This window comes from Syngnathus floridae, chromosome 6 (assembly GCF_059516105.1).
Source record: "Syngnathus floridae isolate MCC-2025c chromosome 6, RoL_Sflo_1.0, whole genome shotgun sequence".
NCBI lineage: Eukaryota > Metazoa > Chordata > Actinopteri > Syngnathiformes > Syngnathidae > Syngnathus > Syngnathus floridae.
The window spans coordinates 17,439,028-17,461,468 of NC_142418.1; the positions used below are offsets into that span (position 1 = coordinate 17,439,028).

A 22,441-nucleotide genomic window follows, 5' to 3' on the forward strand; every position below is an offset into this window, starting at 1 on the left:
GTTGTAGCCATCTGATGGTACAACAGATTTGTCTACCAAACTGTGGTACCATTGGGTGACAGCACAGGTGTCAAACGTTTAAAGGTCAAAGGCCATTTCAAACGTATGTTTATTTCAAGTCAGATTTATTCCATTTCATGGCACCAGTTTACAAAGGACTACTGGAGAGAAAGAAGATTTCCAAGAGGTTAGCTAAGGTACAAACACGACTGCTGGATTTGGCACATGGTTGTTGCAATACAACTTGTCATGTCATGAGAAAACAGATGACTTCATATTGTGTAAACAAAACGAATGTCAATTTTTAGAATCAAAGCGATATTCTTCTGACTCAGTAAGACATTTTGTAGATTTGTACATCACATTGTACAAAGTGTCTCTGTTGAAGTCACAAAGATGGATGTCTCATACACACTTGTTCAGTGGGGGGGCAAAAAAATATATATAATTCTGTAAAAACAAATTTCTAACTCATTTCGTAAAATAGCGTTTTTTTTATATAGATTTAAATTTCTTGAGATGGTAAATTGCAGCTTTTTGTTAGCTGTAAGAAAAAAAAATGGACACAATGCATTTTCATTTGTATCGTTAGTGGATGTTTCAAAATAATTTACAATTTTTTTTTTTATTGAAATCATGAAATCAAGTTTGTGATAATGAGATGAAACTAAGAAGCCAAAGTCAAAACTGTTTCATCTTATTATCCTGCGCCTTTTCCCACTAAACTGCAGGTTTAACTGATAAGACTTAAATACAAACAAAATGTTACATTTCCTCGAAGCAGCATGACGAAGAACATTCAATGAAACAAAATAAAAACATCCACACAAGAGGTTAATGAGGAAGAATTACAATTGGAACCAAACCAAGTCAGTAATCACATTCGTTTGTAACACAGATTTGTATTATTATTATTCAGATTTCTTATCATTCACCAATTATTGCTTTTTGAATGGTGCCTTTCTTTGTTTGTAAATATATATTTTTCTTTTTTTACTTTCGAGACGCTACATGAGGCTGATACAACTACAGTATGTTCACTTTTGTTTGTTGCGTTCTCACTCCAGTGGACCGAAAGCATTGTGAAAAAAATAAAAAATATGGACGCTGAAAAGATGACAATTCCCCAAAAGTGGAGAATATAATGAATAATCTATATATATATATATATATAGTATATATATATACATATATATATATAATTTATTTATTTTTAAAAAGGGACTTTTCAATTTCGACAACATATTTGTTTTTGCCAGAATCCATCAGCAATGACAAATGCACTTAATCTGTAACCTGTTGTTTTTGTGTTTATTTTAACATCTATCAATTACGTTTAGTTTTTTTTACACAACATTTGATGTAAAAAAAGAAGTATGAAAGATGCAAATGTATTTTGGCATTACAAGTGTATTTGTATTGTACAAACAGACACAAGGCGGACACTTGTTTCTCAGTCGACGCTCCTGTCCTCGTTTTAACTCGCAGCGCTACAAAAAGTATCATCGTAATCTTCAATAACAAAATAACATTTGAGTCCTGTTAAAATATACATCGGCGCTGTCAATATATTAGGAAACAAACTCATTTTGTACAAATAAAAAGTACATCATCTGATATTCTACTTGCAATATGATACATAAACTTAAAAGTTCATCTTTAAACCAAAATAAATCTTTATTGTAAGAAATAATTGAAATTCACTGAATCTCAAGGTCATGAAAATGAACGAGCAGAACCGACAAGCACATTCAAGAAGTACTTTATGAGCATTGCACGTCTACGTCTGTCCTGTACAATAAGTATATCTAGGCTACTCATCACTACTCACAAGGTCATGTGACTCTTCACCATAGCCTCATATAATACTAAAAAGATCTATTAAAGTGACCTCTCAAAACAATAACCCAAACCATCAATATTCATCATTTCGTATTCTTCTCATTCACCCGAACCTTCTTTTCGCTTCAACCTTCTCTGACTTTATTTATATTTAGTATCGCTGTCCGCTCCACCAAAAGCGAGGTACACGTTGTGATTAAAAGGCCGATTATCGGCTGTCTCAAAAAGATTATTGTGAGTGATAAGTCGTCATAAATCTAAAACCTGTTGAATATTTCCGAAGGCTAAAATAGGATATTCAATACAGTATGTGTGTACCCCGCTAACTCACTTATTTTCCCTATTATCAATCTTCCTTTCCTCTTGTCTTGATGAAAATACACCTTTAAAATCAATAAATACCTAAAGGCAATGCTCATTGCTCTCAAAGTTCTCAGATTTTTTTATGTAAAAAAAAAAAAAGGGGGAAGGAAAAGATGATGGGTATCCAGAAAAAAAGAAGAGAACGGAAGCAAAAGTGAAGAGGGCGAGGTGGAAAAACTCAAAGTGTGAGAGGGGGAGAGAGAGAGAAGTTGTCCTGGGGTCACCAGGGCGGTCCGAGCTGCAGGGAGGAGGACGAGTCCAGTGGGCGCCACCGTGTCATCTCCTCGGCCCCCCACCGAGCGGCCATTTTACCAACGCGAGCGCCTCATTTGCTAACGAGCAACCCGCCCACCCAGCGGAGCTTGCAGGCAAACCACCGTCTGAGGGGACAAAAGTATTCGTAATGGAACTGCTCGAATTCGGGGGTCCGGCGGATGTCGCGTAAGAACGCTACGTCGAGGTCGGATTCGGTGAGGATGATGAGGAGGAGGAGCAAGACAAAGAGGAGTCCGATGGTGACGAGGAGCAAACGCAGGACACTCAAGACAAACTTATTCACCTGTTCCACCTCGCCGAGGGCCCCCGTAGCGCCCACTTGTCCAAAGTCCCCCCCGTCCCCTCGCGTGGGGGTCCCGGCTTCCGACTCCTTCTCCTCCTCGATGCTGCAGGGCGCCCCGTTAATTTGCCGCAAGGACACCGGCAGTTCGGCGCCGTGCTCGGCCACCGGCGTTGGCAGGACGCTGTCGGAGGGGCTGTACGCTTCGTCCGAGATCACCGCCGTCCTGTCGCCGGCGTCGGCGGCCTGGCTGCGCGAGCGCGGGATGAACGCCTCCCCGTGGGACACCGAACGCACCGGGGTAGAGTGGGCGCTGTCACGGAGTGACTCCAGGCCTGGGGAGACAGGTGGAAATGTTTACAACCCTGCAAACTCAGTTTTATCTACAGTTTTTTGGGCAAAGAATAAATAAATGAATAAGATTGTTGCGGGAAAACCTCCTTTACAAAAACAGCCTCTCCCAGTACGTCCTTTGACGAGTTTACCTGGATGGTCGCCGGGCGACGGCATCACACTGGCCGACTCTGACTGGCCTTCCAGAGCGGGGTACAGGGGCAGGACCCCCAGGGCCTTACCCAGCATGCGGGGCCCCAGGCTCAGAACGCGAACCTTGACATCGCGGTAGCAATGGTTGACCATGCGCAGGTGGACGTTCACCCGAGTGGTGATGCGGATCAGACACTTCACCATGACTGCGACACGAGCGTGATAGTCCCGTTCTGAAAAGTCCCCTTAGTCCCGATGGCCCCTGTCCCGGAGTCCGGGCCAAAGAGTCGCCGTGTGTCAGCAGGCTTCGCTTGCGGACGAGCGTGTGAAGCGACGGGATCGCCTGGCTTGGCCCCACCCAGGCCAGTGACAAACATGGAGTAGTGAGCCCCGGGCTATTTTCAGCGGAGGTATTAATACCGCTTGCAAGTCATGCAGTTCTGACACCACAGCAAAATACACTCAAGTGGGGGCGAGGGTCACTTAAGTTTGAATAATCGCATTACGGGTGTGTTTTCTCATGAAAACAAATCTCCCTGATTTGTTTTCAACTTCTTTTCATGTTACTGACAGCTGGAAGCCAGGTGAGAAATTTTATTTGAATGCTACCAAATATGTGACTGGTCACAGAGTTGAAAAGAGAAAAGCTGATATTTTTCGGTAGATTGGACTATATATATAATTATTATTTCTATTTTTATAACTATTTTATTAGTATTTATTTGGACTTGCACCTGGGGGGGGGGGTTCAAGCATATTTCAGAGGAGGCCAAGGCCCCCGCAGGCCCCCCCTAGCCCTGCCAGTGTCAAGAAATAAAACTGTGCTTCAGACCCCAACCTCTAGATGGCGACAATCAACGCAACATCATGCCACCATCAATCCACATTGGTTTCCTTGGAGTGTAGCCAAAATATCACTTGATGGCGCCATTGCACCATTAGAACGCTTTATCAGAAGACCGAGGAAGGACAAACTATTTTTTCTCCTTGATGAAAGTCGGCAGGAGGTCTTCAATCCACTCAAGTGACAAGATGAGGACCTTACCCTCCATGATAGAGATGTGCACAGCTCTCCGGCGTGTGCGCGGCACGCTGGTGAGCCGAGGCCCGTGTGTGATGGATGGACAACTCCTGCTGGGAACCAGGCCAGCTCTGCACGGACACACACAAACATCACAACATAATACCCAGTAGCCTACTTGCTACACATCCTGCCATGAATATTTCAGAACATGTTCTGACTGGGTACCTGTGTATTTCCGGAGGTTCTCGTTTGATTTTGGCACTCTGTTCCATCACTTCTTTTGCAACGCGGCCACTGTCGTAAAGCAGAGACGAAGCTGAGGGTGAGTTGCATAGACCTTCGCCAATGTTAGCGGTGTCAATTAGCCTGGCGCTAATGCGTCCTACTCATTTGGCTCGCTTGCTGTGATTATTTATCATCTGCGGTTGAAACCGGTTGACGCAGCAGAACACAAGGTCAGGAGGTCAGATCCTCTGGGAATTTTTTTATTTCCCACTGCTGCCTCTTTCCTCTTTCTGTCATCATTCATTAAGTCTAGTTAGCTCGTACCTGTAACGGAACCGGCTGCCCTTGAAGAACAAATTGCTGCTGGATACTGTGCGGACCTGACTTGACTTCTCAAGCCTGAAAAGGAAAAAGAAAAAATAAAGTGGATATTTAATCTTTAATAAGACTGATTGATGAGATTGATTCTCGTTGCACCGGCCAGTATTTCTTAGGTTTGATTACATTTGACCTCAGAACTTCCACCACATGTCCTGAGTCTGTACTGGCATTGGAAACATTGATATCGGTAATCTGTACCGGCTGAATGCCGGGAAAGAGAGAAAGAAAACACGAGTGAATTATTCAACCGCCTCACGTGTGTATGCATATAAATTCTGGCACGTCTCCATACACTATTCAATATGTTTAGTCACACTAAGTGAGACATTCATTTTTAATGCACACGTTTGTTTCCCTTGGAGAAAATAACGTGATAGAGCTTTATAACCACGCAGACTTCCTCGAAAAGAACATTGTCGGTTTGGAGAATTATCCAAAGGTCACATGGAGGCGTTGAAGCGTTCAACTCACTTGTAGAAGGCTTGGTTCTCCACGCCGCACTTCCAAAGGTGTTTGCATGCCTCTGGTGTGGGAGCAAAGTATGTCAGGGTGATCTTTGTTTCCTGCACGTTGAAAATAGAAGACGGCGTGCAGGATCATTAAAAACACTGAGGGGGGTAAGGGGGGTGTATGATGGACAACATGCATGGCAGCAAGTCACGCTCTCACCTCCTTGTGGTTGACATAAACGTGGAATGTCTTGCCTTCAAATTTGAGCTTGGTCACCTCATTCCTGTCCGGGAAGCAAAGTGCGGAGAAACGGACTAATTACACATTCATGAAAAGCTTGATGATCAAAAAAACTGCGATAGAGTGGAGAAAAAAAACAAATGAAATTTAATAATAGTCATAAAAATCTAGCCTGGGCTGAAATACTTGCTGTTTATATTGTTCTTTTAAATTTAGTCATAATTATTAGCCCCTATCTAGTGGTCAAGAGTGGAATTACACTCAAAATGAAACAGCAGCTAAAAAAAAGATTCACAAGCTAAAAAAATCCACAAAAAGCAGAAGCCAGAACCCACAATGAGGGATCATTAATATAATATACAAAAATATTTAATATTGTCTCCCTGCCATGCTGCAGTTCTTCTATTATTTAGCTCACCATTTGAGAAAATGCACTCTCTTGTTTCCCTGCAAGACCACAAAACCAAAAGGCGTGAAGGCGAGGAAAGCCGGGTTCCCCGACACGTCCTGGAGAAGACACAAAACAAAAGATGACAGGTACAAAACGTTCTATTATACAATCACAGCTCTCGACATGTTGTTGTTGTTGCTTGGTTGCAATCCACATGGAGCAGCTCACCTTGCACGGATGTGGATCAACACCATATGTCTCCAACATCTGGGCCTTCTGCAGGAAATTTCGCTCTGATGTTTCAGGTGTCTGTCCACTGGGAGCCAACGACGACACGCCGAACATCAGGAGCGGAAACATAAACAACACTTTTCATTTAAAAAACTTGCAGGAAGAGTAAATTGATCAGGAAATGACATTTTTTTAAAATTATTTCCATCTCTACTATATCACATTTAACAACAAAGTGTGTAGTGAAAAATAGTTTGCCACTAGGGGGCAGCAGTGTCTGAAATAGTTTCACTTCTGCTCAAGTAGTATTTCTTTTTTCCCATCTTACATCAGTTCTGTCTTGTGTATGTCTGCGATGCGCCGCTCCAGTTTCTCCGAGTGCTTGGGGAAGAACTGGAATTTGGAGCTGTAACCTTCAGGGTGCTTCCCGGGGTCGTAATTTCCAATCTCAGCTGGAAGAAGGAAGGAAGGAAGGAAGGCAAAAAGGTGATGTGATGAGCACGGTCCTTCACATCCCTCGCATGACCCTGATGCTGGATTCTCCTCCTCTGAGGAGAAGCTGACCAAGCAGCAACATCTTTAATGCATGAGCCCCTCCCAGCACTTTCATGATACTATCTACGGATTTCACCGTGCGTGTCTTTGGTAGAGGCCAAGATAAGAGGCCAGATAACCACTTCAAAGATTTTGCTCTATTTTAGCTCGGTCATAAAAAATTTACTATTTTAAGGGTACATCCGTTAAACATATCGGTAAAGACAACATTATAAAACTGCTAAAAAAAACATCATTAGTTTTAAGTTGTAATAATAAACGGCCGACATCACTTTGTTGCACTTCCTACTTCCTACCTATTTATCTTTATTAAAGATTGATTTTGTGTCATCTTAGTAGTTCTAAAACTAACATAGAAGCTTAAATGAGATTGATGAATGTCTTGGCAAGTAAAAAACAGCCAAAAAAGAAAAAAAAAGTAGAGAAACAGGAACAATTTTTATTTGCGTCAGACCCATTGATATTTTGAAGTGCCTAAATTGCATCCCTGCTCACTAGTTTTTAATTTTTTTGTTCAATTGTAAACTCTGTGGGAGCACATCACAAACTCTTGTAGCAAGGAAAACAAAAAAATTCACCCTTTTTTTCTGACCGTGTGTTAATGGGCACTTCAGTTTGTCCATCTTACTTGTACATTTTCCGTTGGCCCGCCTTTCCTGTTTCAAGCTTGCATTTGTCAACCCGCTGAGCTCTTCGACCAAGTTAACGCCGAGATAGTAAGGCAGCAGGTCCATATGTTATCTTCTATTACCTTGAAGGATGTGGGCTGCTAGCAACGCGGCGTCCGAGGTTTTGCACAGGAGGCGGCCGTGGTAAAGGTCCCTTTTGATTTGCAGGAAGACGAGATATCTATAATGAAAAGGACAACACGAAAGCTCAGCGGGGCGTCTGAATGGATGCGGATGATGTTCAAGGGTAGGCCAAGAAGCTTTCTGGAAGCTTCTTGCTTGATGGAGATTTTGCTTTTTAAAAATACAATCGTGTTGCTCTGCCATGTTTCATTCAGGGTTACCACGGAAAGCTTTTTGCATCTCTAAACAAGTCCTTAAGCAAACAATGTAATTAATATTCATTTTAATGTCTTAGATCAGAAAAGTGCTCATTGTTTTTTTGAATGATTGAAGGACATGATTGTTATTTATTATTTACAAAGATGCATTTGGAAATGTGGAAACTAGCGCACTGACAAACTAGCAAGGATGCAAGTATTTTTAAATTTGGAAAACTGATTTAGAGTTTGTTTGTTGTTGTGGTGTTTAGGTTTTTTAAAATCATTATTATATATCAAGTGTAGAGAAAATATACAGTAGTTAGTATAATATAAACGACAACATGTTAAAAGGAAAAATACATTTTGGTAAATAATATCTCTTGACAGTTCAAATTTAAACTGAAAGTTTATTGTCTATGTAAAAACAGATGATTTGAAACAAAAAAAAATTATATAGGATTTGGAATTCTGTAAACTTTCGTTCTAAGTTGCATCTGTATGAGTCGAGATCCTTCCGTAAAGTTTGAGAAAAAGATTTTTTTTACCGAGTGATTTCCTCCTTGAGAGCAGCTGGATCAGGAGGGTAGAACTTGACACGCAGACACATGGTGAACGGAGGCTGAGCTGGAGGAAACAAATATTTTTTAAAAAAGTAAATAAAGAATTTGTGAGCAGACATCGAATAAATCAGCAACATTTCAATAAATCAACCTGAAACACATCACTGCCAAACACAACATCATCATTTAGTATTTGAAAATGTCAAATTTAATTAAACCCCCCCCAGCACAAATATGCAAGTCAAGAGTTACTTTTGGGCCAGTTGCCAAGCAACCGCCCTAGTGAATTGATTGTGTCGATACAAAATTTACCTCTAAATCATTAGACCATGTTGAACTTTTCCTCTGAGAGTAACTAATCGCTTTTTAATTTTGATGTTGTCAAATCAGCTCAACACTGTCACGAGAGTGTAAACATACAGATCATCGTTTAAATAGATTTTTTTTTTTTTTAAATATACCATACTTACATTTCATTTGTTTAGCGATAGACCTTGTTAACTCCAACCAGTGCTACATTGGAAGCAGAGCAGATTAGTGGGTTAGTGACATCATTTCTGAAATCAAACATTTTGTGTAGTTTGAGTAATTTGAGTAAAATTCCAAAGACCAATTAATTGGTTATAAAATTAATTTTAATTAAAAATTCTATTTTAACACTTTAGCATTTTATTTAACGAGTCACACAAATTGTAGATTGGCAATATCCTGGAGCAAACCTTCTGTATTGTTTAGAAAATAATCAGACAACACAGTGGTGAACCATCATTTCTTTAACCAGGAAAATTGTATTTCAAAAAAGATAATATTGAAAGGAAATAACTTCAATGTTGTGTGAAATCATATTGTAAAAGCCGTGTGGCGAATGGAGGGTGGAGGGATTTCATTTTCCGGGGGAGGATAAAAGTTGAAGTGTGGAACTCTTGAAAAAATATTCATTGGAATCTGAGAGGGCAGCGTTATGATTTTTTTTTGGTCAGGTTCATTAAGCAGGCTCTTCCTGCGGATTTTTTTATTCCCTGATGGTGCAACATTTAAGATTGCAGTTGAGCTGGAGTCTACCTGGCTGGGAGGCGGGGCATACTGGTAGTTGACAGCCAATCACAGGGCGCAATTTAAAAAAACAATGCCAATGTGGTCTTCAATTAACCTGATTATTAACCGGATTATAAAAAGGAACAGAATATTTTCTGCCAGTCAATGCTTAGTGACATGGCCCGCAGGCAGCTCCAGTTGTCGCTTGTGTGCTCCGACACGCATCATTAGCTGATGAGGGCATTTAACAAGTGACGTTCCTCAAGAATACAAATCACAGCTTACCCGCTGCTTATCCGGGTCCACATATCTGATGCCGAAATAATCTTTCTCCAGCAAGTTGAGGTGGTGGCAGATGAGGTCGAAGAGATATTGGCCTTTAGCGTCTCGCTGTGGGACACAAGAAAAATGTGCTTGTATTCAAATCTGAACAATACATCAATATTAATGGCTGAGTGACTTTTAGAAAAAAAAATCAGTTCAGAAAATAGTCTAGTCATTCCAAATGGCTTCATATTAAAATGTAAAATAATTCCTGATGTGTTTATACTCAAATCTGAATATTCAATCAATATTAATTGCTGAAAGACTTTTAGAATATTTTTTTCAGTTCAGAAAATGGAGTCTAGTAATTCCAAATGGCTTCATATTGAAGCTAAGCCGTGCTAGAGATAGGCTGACTTCATCCTGTATTAGACCCAGCTGAGGTGTTTCTGGTGCTAGAAGCTTAAAGAGACTCGGAATTAATATGCAAAGAATCTGCGGCAGGATTCCGTAATCCTCATAGGAATATATATACTTTCCAAAACCAATCTAATCCTACACTTTGTCCACTTGGCTCAACCTAGATTTTTTTGGCATCAGATGGAAACTCACTTTGCTGAGAAAGAAAGGAAAGCGGCCCGTGACGCTCTTTGACTTTAACCTTCGTGAAAAGAAGCGGTAATTCATCGCTTCTAATCGTGTACAGCCAGGAGGGCTGCACAAACGATTTACATAAGAAGCAAGCGTCACTACAGCAAGATTTTCCTCCAACAATTTTGCTCCAAAGAGCAGTCAAAAAGAAGTCAAGCTACACTGACAAAGGTATTGCTTGGAAAAAAAAATGGCTGTTGCCTTGACAGCAGGTTTAAGCACGGCTATGTGAGTCAGACTGAGGTCAAGTTTGGACAGGAAGCTCCTTCTCCTCGCTGCTCTCCTGTCGCCCCCGATGGCTCTGCAATTGTCACTCATGTCGTCGATAAGGACAACTTTGTGGCCTGTGCCAAATGCCGACTGAAGGACGAAAGGAGCTCTGCTTTTGCAAAGTGACTCATCAATGAGGGAAGCCGACAAAGCCACAAAAAAAATTGACACTTCCAAAGAATTTTTATTTTTTCATTTTATTTTTTTTTATTTGAAAATTGCCACTTCCAAATATTTTTTTATTATTATTTAAAAAATATATATATTTGAAATTATTTTTATTTTATTTCATAAAGATCTTGCCAGAATTCAAAACGTACCACATTGGTAAATGTTTCTTTAACCAAAATCTTCCTCATAAACAAATAAATAACATGAGGAGCATTTCTTCCGTTCAGTCCAGAAGACCGATTCCAACATTTCGTATTATCACCTCAACAGCTGATAACAAATTAGTTGTGGGTCCTTCACTCCACCATTGGTGCAGTTATCACCACTAAGTAGATTCGAGATCTCCCGAGAATACCAATGAGCTCCACCACGGTATTGTCCTCTGCATAGAAGCTTCTGGAACTCATTAAATGCAAGGCCATAAAATAAAAATAATATTGGGGGGTTCTTTTGTAAGGCATTATTGTTTCTTTTTATCTCTCTTTGTGATCAGGCCTTCAACAATTAGGAAGCAGTTCAGCATGGAAAGGATAACACTGAGTCTGAAAGGACATCTGGCCTTTTGTTCACCACGTTTGTTAGTATTCTAGACTGTTCACTCGGGCACCCCTCAGTTGCTCCCTAGTGCCCCCCCCAACTCAGTCTCTGCCCCACGCCAAGGACAGCTGCCTTCAGTCCTCCACCAAGCAAGGTCACAAAGAAAGATTTTTTTTTGTAAGCACAAGCAGGTGTACCTAATAAAATGACCTGAAAGGGGTAAAAGTATTTTTTTTTATCATCTATAGGTGAATGCAGCCTTAACGTGTCCAAAACAAGCCCAAAAGAATGGAAAAATATTTCCTAATGTATCTGAAGAGCGAACAGTGCGGCTCTTTTACTTCTAAGAGCGACCCGTGTGTAAAATGGGCACTTTCCTTTCAGATTAATCATTAAAATGGGTTCCATGTCCGCACAAGAGCTCAGGGCATTAATAAAAGATTGTATCACAGGAGTGGAAACCACCAATGCCATTAACTGTGTGTGTGTGTGTTTTCAACCTGTAGCCATGTGACGATTTCATTTGGTTTCAAAGGACTTTCTTACGTCCCCAAAGAGAGCAGTTAATGCATCAGAAGCACTGAGTGACCAAGCTCCACGGACTTCACGTCGTGACCTCCGCCCAAAAGGATGACCTGCCATATATATGAGATTCTCTCACTGGCAATTTGATCCATCAAATTAGTGTGCAGTTTAAAAGGTCAACATGAACTAAAGCAAATAAAGGGCAACAAAATATTAACTCGCATGATTGGTACTTTATCCAATCAGCCATTTTCTATTTTCTGTTCAGCGCTTTTTTTAATTCTCGTGCCATAGCGGATGACTTTTTTTTTCTTTTTTATCCATAATTGGGAATTAAACAGTCCCAGTGCAACTTTTTTTTTTGAGGACAGTCATACAGCTAGACAGACAATGATAATGCATGACACAATATATGACATCTGCGTCTAAATATAATTCCAAATAACGTCCTCACTCATTGAGTCGGCGTGCAATTATCGAAGCCATTAGCCAAGTATGACGGGGGGCGGGGATAAGCACCTCTCAGGGATGTGCGAGGTCAGTGGGGGGGTGGATGAATATGCAATTCCCATCTGAGATACATTTACTGATTTACCGAAGCCAGACGAAATAATCAAAATAATAGTGAAAGCAACCTAAAAAATGTGTGACGGCTCGATGGATTAGCATACGGTGTGACATTTTTCGTCAGTGTAGTGGCTCGTTGGCAGCTGTTGATTGGGGTTATTAACGTAAACAAAGCCCCGAGCGGGAGGAGGAGATATGCTACATGAAATGTGTCACTCCAATGATATCAAATCATCAAAACGCTCGAAGGGGGAAATTAACAAAGATGTCACGGACGTTTTACAAATTATATTTCCGCTCAGGATATGCAATGACCATTTGATGTCATCGCAAAAGAGCAGTGTTAGGCCGAGCAGTTCTAATGAGGGATAGAGCACGCTGTGGAAAAAAAAGAAAAGAAAGTGGGCCATCAAAGCATGATGGAAATGAGCAAGCATTTGACCCAGAAGTGTGAGGAATCAAGAGAATAAAGAGAACGGCAAAGGGGGCCGAGGGGGGGGCACAGTGGGGGCATTTGAATGATTATTGTGCTTAAAGCCTCCGAGCATAAGGGAGGTTTTAATACTGACATTTATGATAAGATGAATCCAAGCGAAACCGAAAACCGGTCCGGCATTGCCATGGCGACCCCGCATCACCACGTCTTAAGAACAGCTCATCAGGTGTACTGTCAAAAATGACTACGATTAATCGATTAATCGTCAACTGTCAATTATCAAATTATTTTTTGGGAGATAATTGATGAATTGTTCAAACACGCCATTTTTAATTGAAAACGGTCCTTTTCAACTTCTCTACAATAAATATCTAAGTTTTTATAACCCACCGTCAAACTGGACCTTAGGAAATTTTGGCTTTGGTTTAATCTTGTTTTTAAAGTTCTTTGCGCAATGCACTATGGATTCATTGTGTTTGAATGATGCGATAAAAATAAACTTGGCTTGCCTAATAATGCAGCAAAATTCCTCAATTACTAGTAATGGCTTCTTTACTGTAATCATCTTAATGGATTTTTATGCTGAGGATATTACAGGATGGTGCAGAAATGGAAAAAAAAATCAGAGTTGATTTGATTTACTCGATGGAGTTTCCTGGAGTCTCGTAAATTAGAGGTAAAAAAAAAGGGGCTCTGTTTATGAATGTGCATCTCTAAAGTCAGCTGTAGTTGACAGGAAATGCTGAGCGGAGGGAAAAGTGCTTCATTTGCATACACAAGAATGCAATGGTTGTACTAATGCTGAGTTGAGAAATAGCAATTAGTTAGTCCATTCTGTGCACGGCTTTGCTCGATACTTGTGCCCGAATCCGCAGCTTTGAGTAGGCTTGACAAAAATCCCAGTCCAGTCATTAGTTCTCAGCCCACCAGTGATGGATGTCCCTGCCTGCCTGCCTCTAGCAACTATTCTATCAGAGAGTCGTGATTCCAAACATTTCAGGAATCACATTTTTCAGCGCTGTAACAAAAAGCAAAACATTGTTTTTTCCTCTGTCGCTTCACATCAGCTTCTTGCTAAAAAGTGTGACAAATAACCCCCAAAACAAATGAGCCACACAATCGCTGTCAAGCTTTGGATTAGGAGATAAACAATACATCTTTTTTTTTTTTTTGCTGCACAAATCCCAGCTGTGATTCGCCACTTCTCTCCATCCTTGTCGAAAGAAAGGCCGGTGGGCGACGACCTCGGTGTGACTCAGACTTTCGGAACCGGCACATTTGGCGGTTCTGAGGCGAGACAAAAAAATGGCGAGCGGCCGTATCATAAGCGCTCGGTCTAGCCAACGGGCATGACGCACTACATCGGGCCTCCTGCCAAAAAGTATCATTCAGACATTGACTCATATCAGGGCTTTATCTGTGATTTAGCCACCAGCAGTGTACAATTGGATTTCATGGCTGAAAATTCTTTTCACAGCATGCTTTTAAGATTATTATTTACCCTCTCTGGGAACTTTAAAGCGATACTATTTGGAGAAGTTACCCGAAAGTACAAGGTGTTAGCTTCCAAGTGCTAGCTTAAGGTCATATTAATGAGAAAGCTAAAGCAGATTGATTGACTACTTTATCTGCAGGGGAAGCGTCTATAGCACACAGGCGCCTCGTCGAATTTGCATAATGAAGCACTTGAGAAGACTATTGATTTAACAAGTCAGCAAAGGCTTCGCTTCCTCGGAGCGATGCACAAGCGCCAAATGCATTAGCGGCAACGCAGCAGATTGACGGCTGCGTTTAGAGAATAGCATTGAAGGAGCAATGCAAGGAAATTGTGTATTTGCCAGCAGGACACATGAGATAAGAAGGAGCCTGGAAAAGTCCAGGCGAGAGAGCGGAGAAAAGGCGTAAAGCTATTTTGGAGTCGATAGCCGCCGTTTAATCCACCTCGCAGATGGAAGAGTGTTTACTTGACAGACACATTTTGTTTACATGCGACTTTGCCATGTTGGTTGCTCATTGGTGGAGCAGATTTATCATCCCCGCATCATTGAAATATTTACGATACACAGAAGACTGAAGATAAACACAATTCTAGCGTTAGCTCTTGCGCTATTAAACGCCACAGTGTCTACTTTGAGGCCGAAAAGGAAACAGTAATCTCCTCTTCATTTTTATTTCACACTTACTATTCTGGTGTTTAGAACCAACTGGCACAAGTGAGTAACGCCAAGTAAAGCAGCGAAAATTGAAAATCACTTTACTTTTTTGTAAATAGCTTGACAAAAACACTTTTGTGTGCCAATGACCCAACACACAAAAGGCCGACACGTTTACATACACCAGATTTTACCAAAAATAAAACAAAAAATCTAAAGTCAGACACTGATTAGCGCCAAACAGTGGCATCATAATAGAGAGAAATTAGCAAAATGATTTTATTGGTCACACACTTGAGTCACCACCTGCTGTGAAATGCTGCAGAGCTCTTCAGCATCCCACAAAGCTGAGCAAGCCTTTTTGCGCTGTGACATTAAGCGCACGAGCAGTTTCTGGCTGTGCTGCATTTGGCCACCAAAACAGCAAGGAGTGACAAGAAGTGTTGACATGTCGGCTGAGGAATTTGGCACGACAGCTTATTTGAGAGATTTACTGCGGTGTCACTTAAGGAGGCTCATCCTTTGACACTATTCAAATGACTTGAAACTAGATTGCTGCTTTAAAGATGACGCTGTCCGATTCATAAAAGTCCAATTTTCCATTTCTTTTCAGGGTGAAGATTTGTGACGTAACAAATCTCCGATAGTTACGACAACCTTGATCGAGGTTAATCAGGGAGGGAGAATGGAACTTAATTAGTTTCCACGCTCTAATATGAGCTGGTATTTTGAGCCCAATCTGATTTCACGCTAAGTCTCTTAGGATGAAGCTACAAAAGTGGAACAAAAAAATAGAACTTTTAGTAAAAGCTTGTTCTCCCTGAGGGAGACATGGTGCCCATTGGCTTGCGGAACCAAGGTGGTCGCAAGGTTAAATATTCTCCCTAGCAACTATTAAAAAAAAAAAAGAAAAAGCACACGGTGTCAGGATGTAAAATGTCGTGCAGATGACATATAGCTTAGCATTATATTGCACGTCAAGGTTCAGCCTGTATTCATTGGCAGAGCTGGAGGGGGGGCCGTGGGGGCCCCCACACCCTCCAGCTTTTATACTGGCTTGTATTCACCCAGAATGAAAAAATATTTTTCTCCATAAGCTGCTTATAGACAGCTACAGCACATTTTGGGTTTGCAAGCTCATTCAACACAGAGTACATATTTTTTTTGAGGCAAAAACATCATCTAAAAACCAGGTGTTCTAATCATTTACATTTGATCCGAACAAAAGTGTTCTCCAAAGATATTTCTGACAGTCTCATAGCAACAGCGGTAACCATGAGCAGCATTACCAGGGACGTGCGGTCAGAGGAGGCTACGCCTCCCCTGCCATCATGAAAAGGTGAAAAACAAATTCAATTGTTTTTATTATAAAGTCATTTTTCTTTTAATTTCAATAGTTTTGTATCATTTTGAATTATAGTCATTTTAAAACCGATTCGCTCGGAGGAGCCAACTTCACATTTCCATAGTTAAGCTGATGTATTGAATATCTAGTGTTTTTTGTTATTTGTCTGTAACGTCGTGTTTCTTAAGATAAACAAAACGGCTTTGAAAAGAGACTTTACGGAGGCTACCATGGGTGACCGGACGGCGTGGCGGCCATTTTAGAAAAATCATGGTACCGTGAGTGTAAGGGACGCCCAAAATAATGACCTTCAGGTAAGATCTATTATCATCAAAAGGTGTTGTGGAGATCCTAAGAGATCACAGCAAATGGGACAACCTGCCAATGGGATCCCCAGTTGTCAAAACTAAAGTACAATAATAAAATGAAATGTGATAGATAGATGTTCGAATTACAATAGAAGTGTAATACCAACAAACAATAATTGACAAAATAAAGTTGACAGCTGGACAGTAAAATCAATGACGTCAGTCATGAACTAAACTGCATGTCACTTGTATTCTTACTTTGCGAATGTGCAATTATTACAATAATATTCTAAATAAGGGATGACCGATTTGAATTTAATTTTGGTCTACCCTAACCCTATTTTTTTTTTTAAAACAGCAGAACTAAATCCCCCCCAAAAACTACCTAAAAAAAATATAAATACACCTACCAACCTAAATTCAATTGGACGCAATGCTAGGGATAGCCACCAGGGTGTGCCTGAGGGTGACCGGACCGCGTGGCGGCCATTTTGAAAAAATCATGGTACCGTGAGTGTAAGCGACACCCAAAATAAGGACCTTCAGGTAAGATCGGATATCAATAAAAGATGGTGTGGAAATTGCAGTGATCCTAAGAGATCACAGCAAATGGGACACCCTGCCAATGGGATCCTCAGATGTTAAAACTGAAGTACAATAATAAACTTAAATGTGATACTTAGATGTTAGAATTAAAATAGAAGAATACCAATATACAGTAATTGATAAAATTGACAGCTGAATACTAAAATCAATGAAATCAAAAGTGTAGGGGATAAAAAAAAAGAAGTAAGATAGTGAATGGTATGAAATAAGCAACTTTTGTACTCAACAGGGACAAAGGACGCAGCCATATTTGAAGACACACTACTCAGGGTTGAGAGGATAATGAGAGGTAGTACACAAGGGATCCAAAAGAGGGAGCCACCAGGAACCTGGATGAATTGAAACCGTGAGTGTAGGAACTTTCTGAAATAGTGACCCTCTGGCAACAACCACAACAACAGGTTGGCCTTCCCTGGGGCATTGCGGTGTATGAAGCACAGGGAAGTGGAAGGAATTAAATCCAGCATCTCCTTAGGTCGTGCGTTGTAATGGGACGAAGGAGATTGCTCAAGAATATAGGAGAATACTTTTGTAGGCTGGTTCTCACTCTGATCAGGGTGGCTTGATCCTGAGTTCTTCTGCCTTGAGTGGCTTGACCTGGATACCTCGCGGTGTTAACGAAGGGTCAAAGTGACTCAGGGTGTGAGTGCTCAGGGGCTCTTGGACCCTGATTGAAGGAGGATCCAGCATCTCCTTAGGTTGTGCGTTCTCAAAGAAGATTGCTCAAGAAGAAAGAAGCTTTTTTTTGTAGGTACTACAACTGAGAGGAGAGCACTGGGGAGGCACTGCTTAGTCAGGGCTGGCTCCAGTGCTCTTGGACTCTAATCAGAGGCGAAAGGCAGCGGTTTACCGCGGCTGGTTCTCACTCTGATCGGCGTGGATTGATCCCCAGCTCTTCTGCCCTGAGCGGCTTGACCTGGATACCCTAGCGGTGTTAACGAAGGGTCAATGCAACTCAGGGGGTACGTATGCGGCCCCCCTGGGTTCCTACTCTAGGGACAAAGCACGCAGGGTGTGGTGGTCCAGAGCGGAAGGACCTTAATCCAGGCTCAGTCTTCTATGAGGTGTAGCCTCGCTCATGCAACAGCACATTGCACCACACACGTTTAATGTTGAACCCTAAATGGCCAATTGGCGCAGGTTCCAAATTGTTACCCCTACTACTCACATCCCCTAGTCCAGCTTAGGTGACTAGGCCGAGGATGCACCGGGACCTAGGCGTTGCAGAGTAGGGTTTCTTTTTCAGCCATTCCTTCCGCAGGTTTTGCAATACAGGAGAGTTCCCTCTAGGTACTTTGTTTGACTTCCCTGGAGTCTCGCGATGTAGGAAGAACAGCAACGTTGGAGGAATGGATCCAGCATCTCCTTAGGTCATGCGTTGACCTGGGAGAAAGAAGACTGCTCAAGACGAAAGAAGCTTCTTTTTTTTGCAGGTACAACCAGGAGGAGAGCACTGGGGAGGCACTGCTTAGTCAGGGCTGGCTCCAGTGCTCTTGGACCCTAATCAGAGGAGAAAGGCAGCGGTTCACCGCGGCTGGTTCTCACTCTGATCGGCGTGGATTGATCCCCAGCTCTTCTGCCCTGAGCGGCTTGACCTGGATACCCTAGCGGTGTTAACGAAGGGTCAATGCAACTCAGGGGGTACGTATGCGGCCCCCCTGGGTTCCTACTCTAGGGACAAAGCACGCAGGGTGTGGTGGTCCAGAGCGGAAGGACCTTAATCCAGGCTCAGTCTTCTATGAGGTGTAGCCTCGCTCATGCAACAGCACATTGCACCACACACGTTTAATGTTGAACCCTAAATGGCCAATTGGCGCAGGTTCCAAATTGTTACCCTTACTTCTCACATCCCCTAGTCCAGCTTAGGTGACTAGGCCGAGGATGCACCGGGACCTAGGCGTTGCAGAGTAGGGTTTCTTTTTCAGCCATTCCCTCCGCAGGTTTTGCAATACAGGAGAGTTCCCTCTAGGTACTTTGTTTGACTTCCCTGGAGTCTCGCGATGTAGGAAGAACAGCAACGTTGGAGGAATGGATCCAGCATCTCCTTAGGTCATGCGTTGACCTGGGAGAAAGAAGACTGCTCAAGACGACAGAAGCTTCTTTTTTTTGCAGGTACAACCAGGAGGAGAGCACTGGGGAGGCACTGCTTAGTCAGGGCTGGCTCCAGTGCTCTTGGACCCTAATCAGAGGAGAAAGGCAGCGGTTCACCGCGGCTGGTTCTCACTCTGATCGGCGTGGATTGATCCCCAGCTCTTCTGCCCTGAGCGGCTTGACCTGGATACCCTAGCGGTGTTAACGAAGGGTCAATGCAACTCAGGGGGTACGTATGCGGCCCCCCTGAGTTCCTACTCTAGGGACAAAGCACGCAGGGTGTGGTGGTCCAGAGCGGAAGGACCTTAATCCAGGCTCAGTCTTCTATGAGGTGTAGCCTCGCTCATGCAACAGCACATTGCACCACACACGTTTAATGTTGAACCCTAAATGGCCAATTGGCGCAGGTTCCAAATTGTTACCCCTACTTCTCACATCCCCTAGTCCAGCTTAGGTGACTAGGCCGAGGATGCACCGGGACCTAGGCGTTGCAGAGTAGGGTTTCTTTTTCAGCCATTCCCTCCGCAGGTTTTGCAATACAGGTGAGTTCCCTCTAAAGTCAAAGTCGGCTTTATTGTCAATTTAAGCTACTTTGTTTGACTTCTCTGGAGCCTTGTGATATAGGAAGCACAGCAAAGTTGGAGGAATGGATCCTTAGGTCGATTGATCCCCAGCTCTTCTGCCCTGAGTGGCTTGACCTGGATACCTAGCGGTGTTAACGAAGGGTCAAGGCGACTCAGGGGTATGCGGCAGAGATGTGCGATCCGAGGAGGAAAGGTAGGCCTGCTACACCTCCCCACTCATGAACCTCACCACACGTCATTGAGCATTGCGTACAAAGTATTTCATAGTGAATGGGAAGGAGACTTCAGCACAATGTAAGGATAGCAGCTCTCAGCCCTTGCGAGGTAATGCAGGCTCAAATTTATCATCAGCCCACACACCTTACATAAGCTACAGACTTAAGTGTGTGAGAGCTCAAATAGAGCAACAAGTGATCAAGACGCAATCTTAACAGGCCAAATAGTCAAGCAGAGAAGCTCATAGTATAGCAGCCCTTGGCTTCATGTCCCTGAGCATGAAAACAGCTTAAGGCTCATTATTATCATTATTACATGTGACCATTATTTCTCCCAATTAACTGCCTCGAGACTCTGTCACAATTTTTAGCGATATGTACAAAGCAGACTCTGGAAAGAATAATCCAACGCCACATCTTGAAAGTGCTTTGATGCTGTATCGATAGTTGGCGGAATACAAATTAACAAGCGAATACCTTCTGAGGTTCTCTGTTTTATGAGCCTGAAAAAGCTACAATTACTTGGCTAATAGGTTCTAGGGAAAGTGATGAAAGACAATTAATTACCTGACAAAAGCTGATCGATTTTATAAAATAAATAATAATTTAAAAAATTTATTTTTTTTTAATTTGAAATATATCTATTGTGACACCAGTCCTGGAACTTTTATGACTCATCTGGTATGGTTAAATTTAACAAATTATCAGCAGTCTGAACTTTTTAAAGCTATAATAAATGACAATATTACCTTTTTAATGCACCGTAGCATAATAGCACAAACTTCTTCACATGTGAGATTTAACTGCTAAGTTTTTAAATGTCTTGGGGCTTCTCTGACTATCGTGACGGCTGCACAGTGACTGAATGAGGTCAGTGGATTGGCGCCACAGGTAAAATGGAAATGGAAGCATGTGGACTGACGAGACAAAGGGACTGATGGAAACGCAGGTGAGTGCTGATCTAAAAAAAAAAAGGCTTTGGGGTGCTCAGAAAGATCTTCAATTGAAGGAAACAACAATTTGGGTCTCATCAGCCTCCTCTGTCTTTTTAAGATGAGCACCGTCACTTGAAGTTCAAAAAGCTGGAACAACAATGACGTGGAAAGAAGAAGGTTGGGTCACTTCACAGCAAGCAGCCAAGAGGAACAGATTGCTTCGGCTCCGCATGATCACAGTGGGGACCGACCGCTTTGAAAGGGGTCTTTGTTTGCCCGAGGGGGGGGGGGGGGGGGAGCCAGAGTGGCACGGCTTGCTAGCGGAGGGTGGCATGTGCTTTGGCGGAACTGCAGGCACTGGGGTGGCGTGGCAGGCAGAGTCTTTTGCTGCGGGTCTTCTTTCCCTTTTAGTCTTTCCAACATCTAACCAGTCATGCGGTGTGGAAGCCGTGATGTCATCCGGAGCTGCAGGCGCTCGCCATCTATCAAGTCCATTCTCTTTCCAAAATAACTCCAAAGCACGATTCCGATTGGGCAGCATTTTTATTTTTATAATTAACACATTGGGTCAACATATCTGCCCCCACCCCCACCTCCCCCTTACAGTGCTCCTTAGCAACTTATCCGGAAGGATAAGAAGCTTCAGCAGCAAAACAGCTGAGTTGTTTTGGTCAACAGAGACGCTAAATCTGGTTTAATCCCACCAGAAGAGACTTTTCCTAATTAATACTATATTCTTGCCATATCACTGTAATCCTTGTGGTGGGATGAGGGGACAGACTTTCACTTTCAGAACTTGACAAGAGCATGCTATCCAAAGTTACCAATTACAAGAAATTATTACAATAAAGTTGGGTGGCCTGAGAATGCAAAATAAGGACACTCTTTAAGGACAGGAGCATGCAGGCGGCCGTAACCTTAACCGGGACCCACAATTTAGGACTAAAACTGTAATTCTAGTTGTCTTCAGCCCAAAATGCTGATCTCATTACCAGCGTGTAATCAGCCTTTTTAAATGACAGGGGGGGCCCCTTTCAGTCCCCCCCCCCCCCAGATCGCATCATCCATCTGCTCCACTGGGATTCAGTCCTACTCTCCTCGCCCGCTGGAATAGAAGAGTTGGATTAGCAGAACGTACTAATGCCGCCTGCCTTCAGGCACTAATTACTGTACCACAATAAGCAAATTCCCATCTACAAGCTGGGTTGGCTCATTGGAGCATTGCCACTCGCTGTGATTTCTTTTTTGTAGCTCTTTACTTGCATCAAGAATTGGAGTATGTTTATAAAAAATAAAAATAAATAAAAAATAGCAGGGGATTCAAAAAAGTTTTTTTTGTTTCAGTGACTTTACAGTGTTATTTGTATTTTTTTTCCTATTTTTATATTTTAAATATGTTTTAAATAAAGATGTATTAAATTTAAAAAAAACACCACTTTGAAGTGTTATTTGT

The 22,441-nt window shown here is 42.2% G+C and overlaps 1 protein-coding gene and 1 long non-coding RNA gene across 5 annotated transcripts in view; one reads left to right on the plus strand and one right to left on the minus strand.

The window, feature by feature from the left end:
• Positions 1 to 91: 91 nt before the first annotated feature.
• Positions 92 to 22,441, minus strand: part of LOC148397005 (FERM domain-containing protein 5-like) — a 30,651-nt gene continuing 8,301 nt past the window's right edge. For 3 of the 4 annotated variants that reach the window (XM_088379162.1, XM_088379165.1, XM_088379164.1), the window contains exons 2-14: positions 9,616 to 9,720; positions 8,766 to 8,808; positions 8,281 to 8,359; positions 7,496 to 7,593; positions 6,518 to 6,641; positions 6,187 to 6,274; positions 5,986 to 6,074; positions 5,547 to 5,610; positions 5,349 to 5,440; positions 4,821 to 4,895; positions 4,497 to 4,565; positions 4,293 to 4,399; positions 92 to 3,096 (exon numbers count right to left, since the gene is read on the minus strand). In XM_088379162.1, coding sequence (XP_088235288.1) covers positions 2,531 to 3,096; positions 4,293 to 4,399; positions 4,497 to 4,565; positions 4,821 to 4,895; positions 5,349 to 5,440; positions 5,547 to 5,610; positions 5,986 to 6,074; positions 6,187 to 6,274; positions 6,518 to 6,641; positions 7,496 to 7,593; positions 8,281 to 8,359; positions 8,766 to 8,808; positions 9,616 to 9,720 — 1,599 coding nt within the window. In that variant the 3' untranslated portion in view covers positions 92 to 2,530. The remainder of the gene's footprint in view (positions 3,097 to 4,292; positions 4,400 to 4,496; positions 4,566 to 4,820; positions 4,896 to 5,348; positions 5,441 to 5,546; positions 5,611 to 5,985; positions 6,075 to 6,186; positions 6,275 to 6,517; positions 6,642 to 7,495; positions 7,594 to 8,280; positions 8,360 to 8,765; positions 8,809 to 9,615; positions 9,721 to 22,441) is intronic. The other variant, XM_088379163.1, reaches the window with a different exon arrangement.
• Positions 17,465 to 22,300, plus strand: LOC148397006 (uncharacterized). Its single transcript, XR_015859211.1, has 3 exons — positions 17,465 to 20,031; positions 20,912 to 21,002; positions 21,107 to 22,300. It is a non-coding gene; the product is annotated as an uncharacterized LOC148397006 (long non-coding RNA).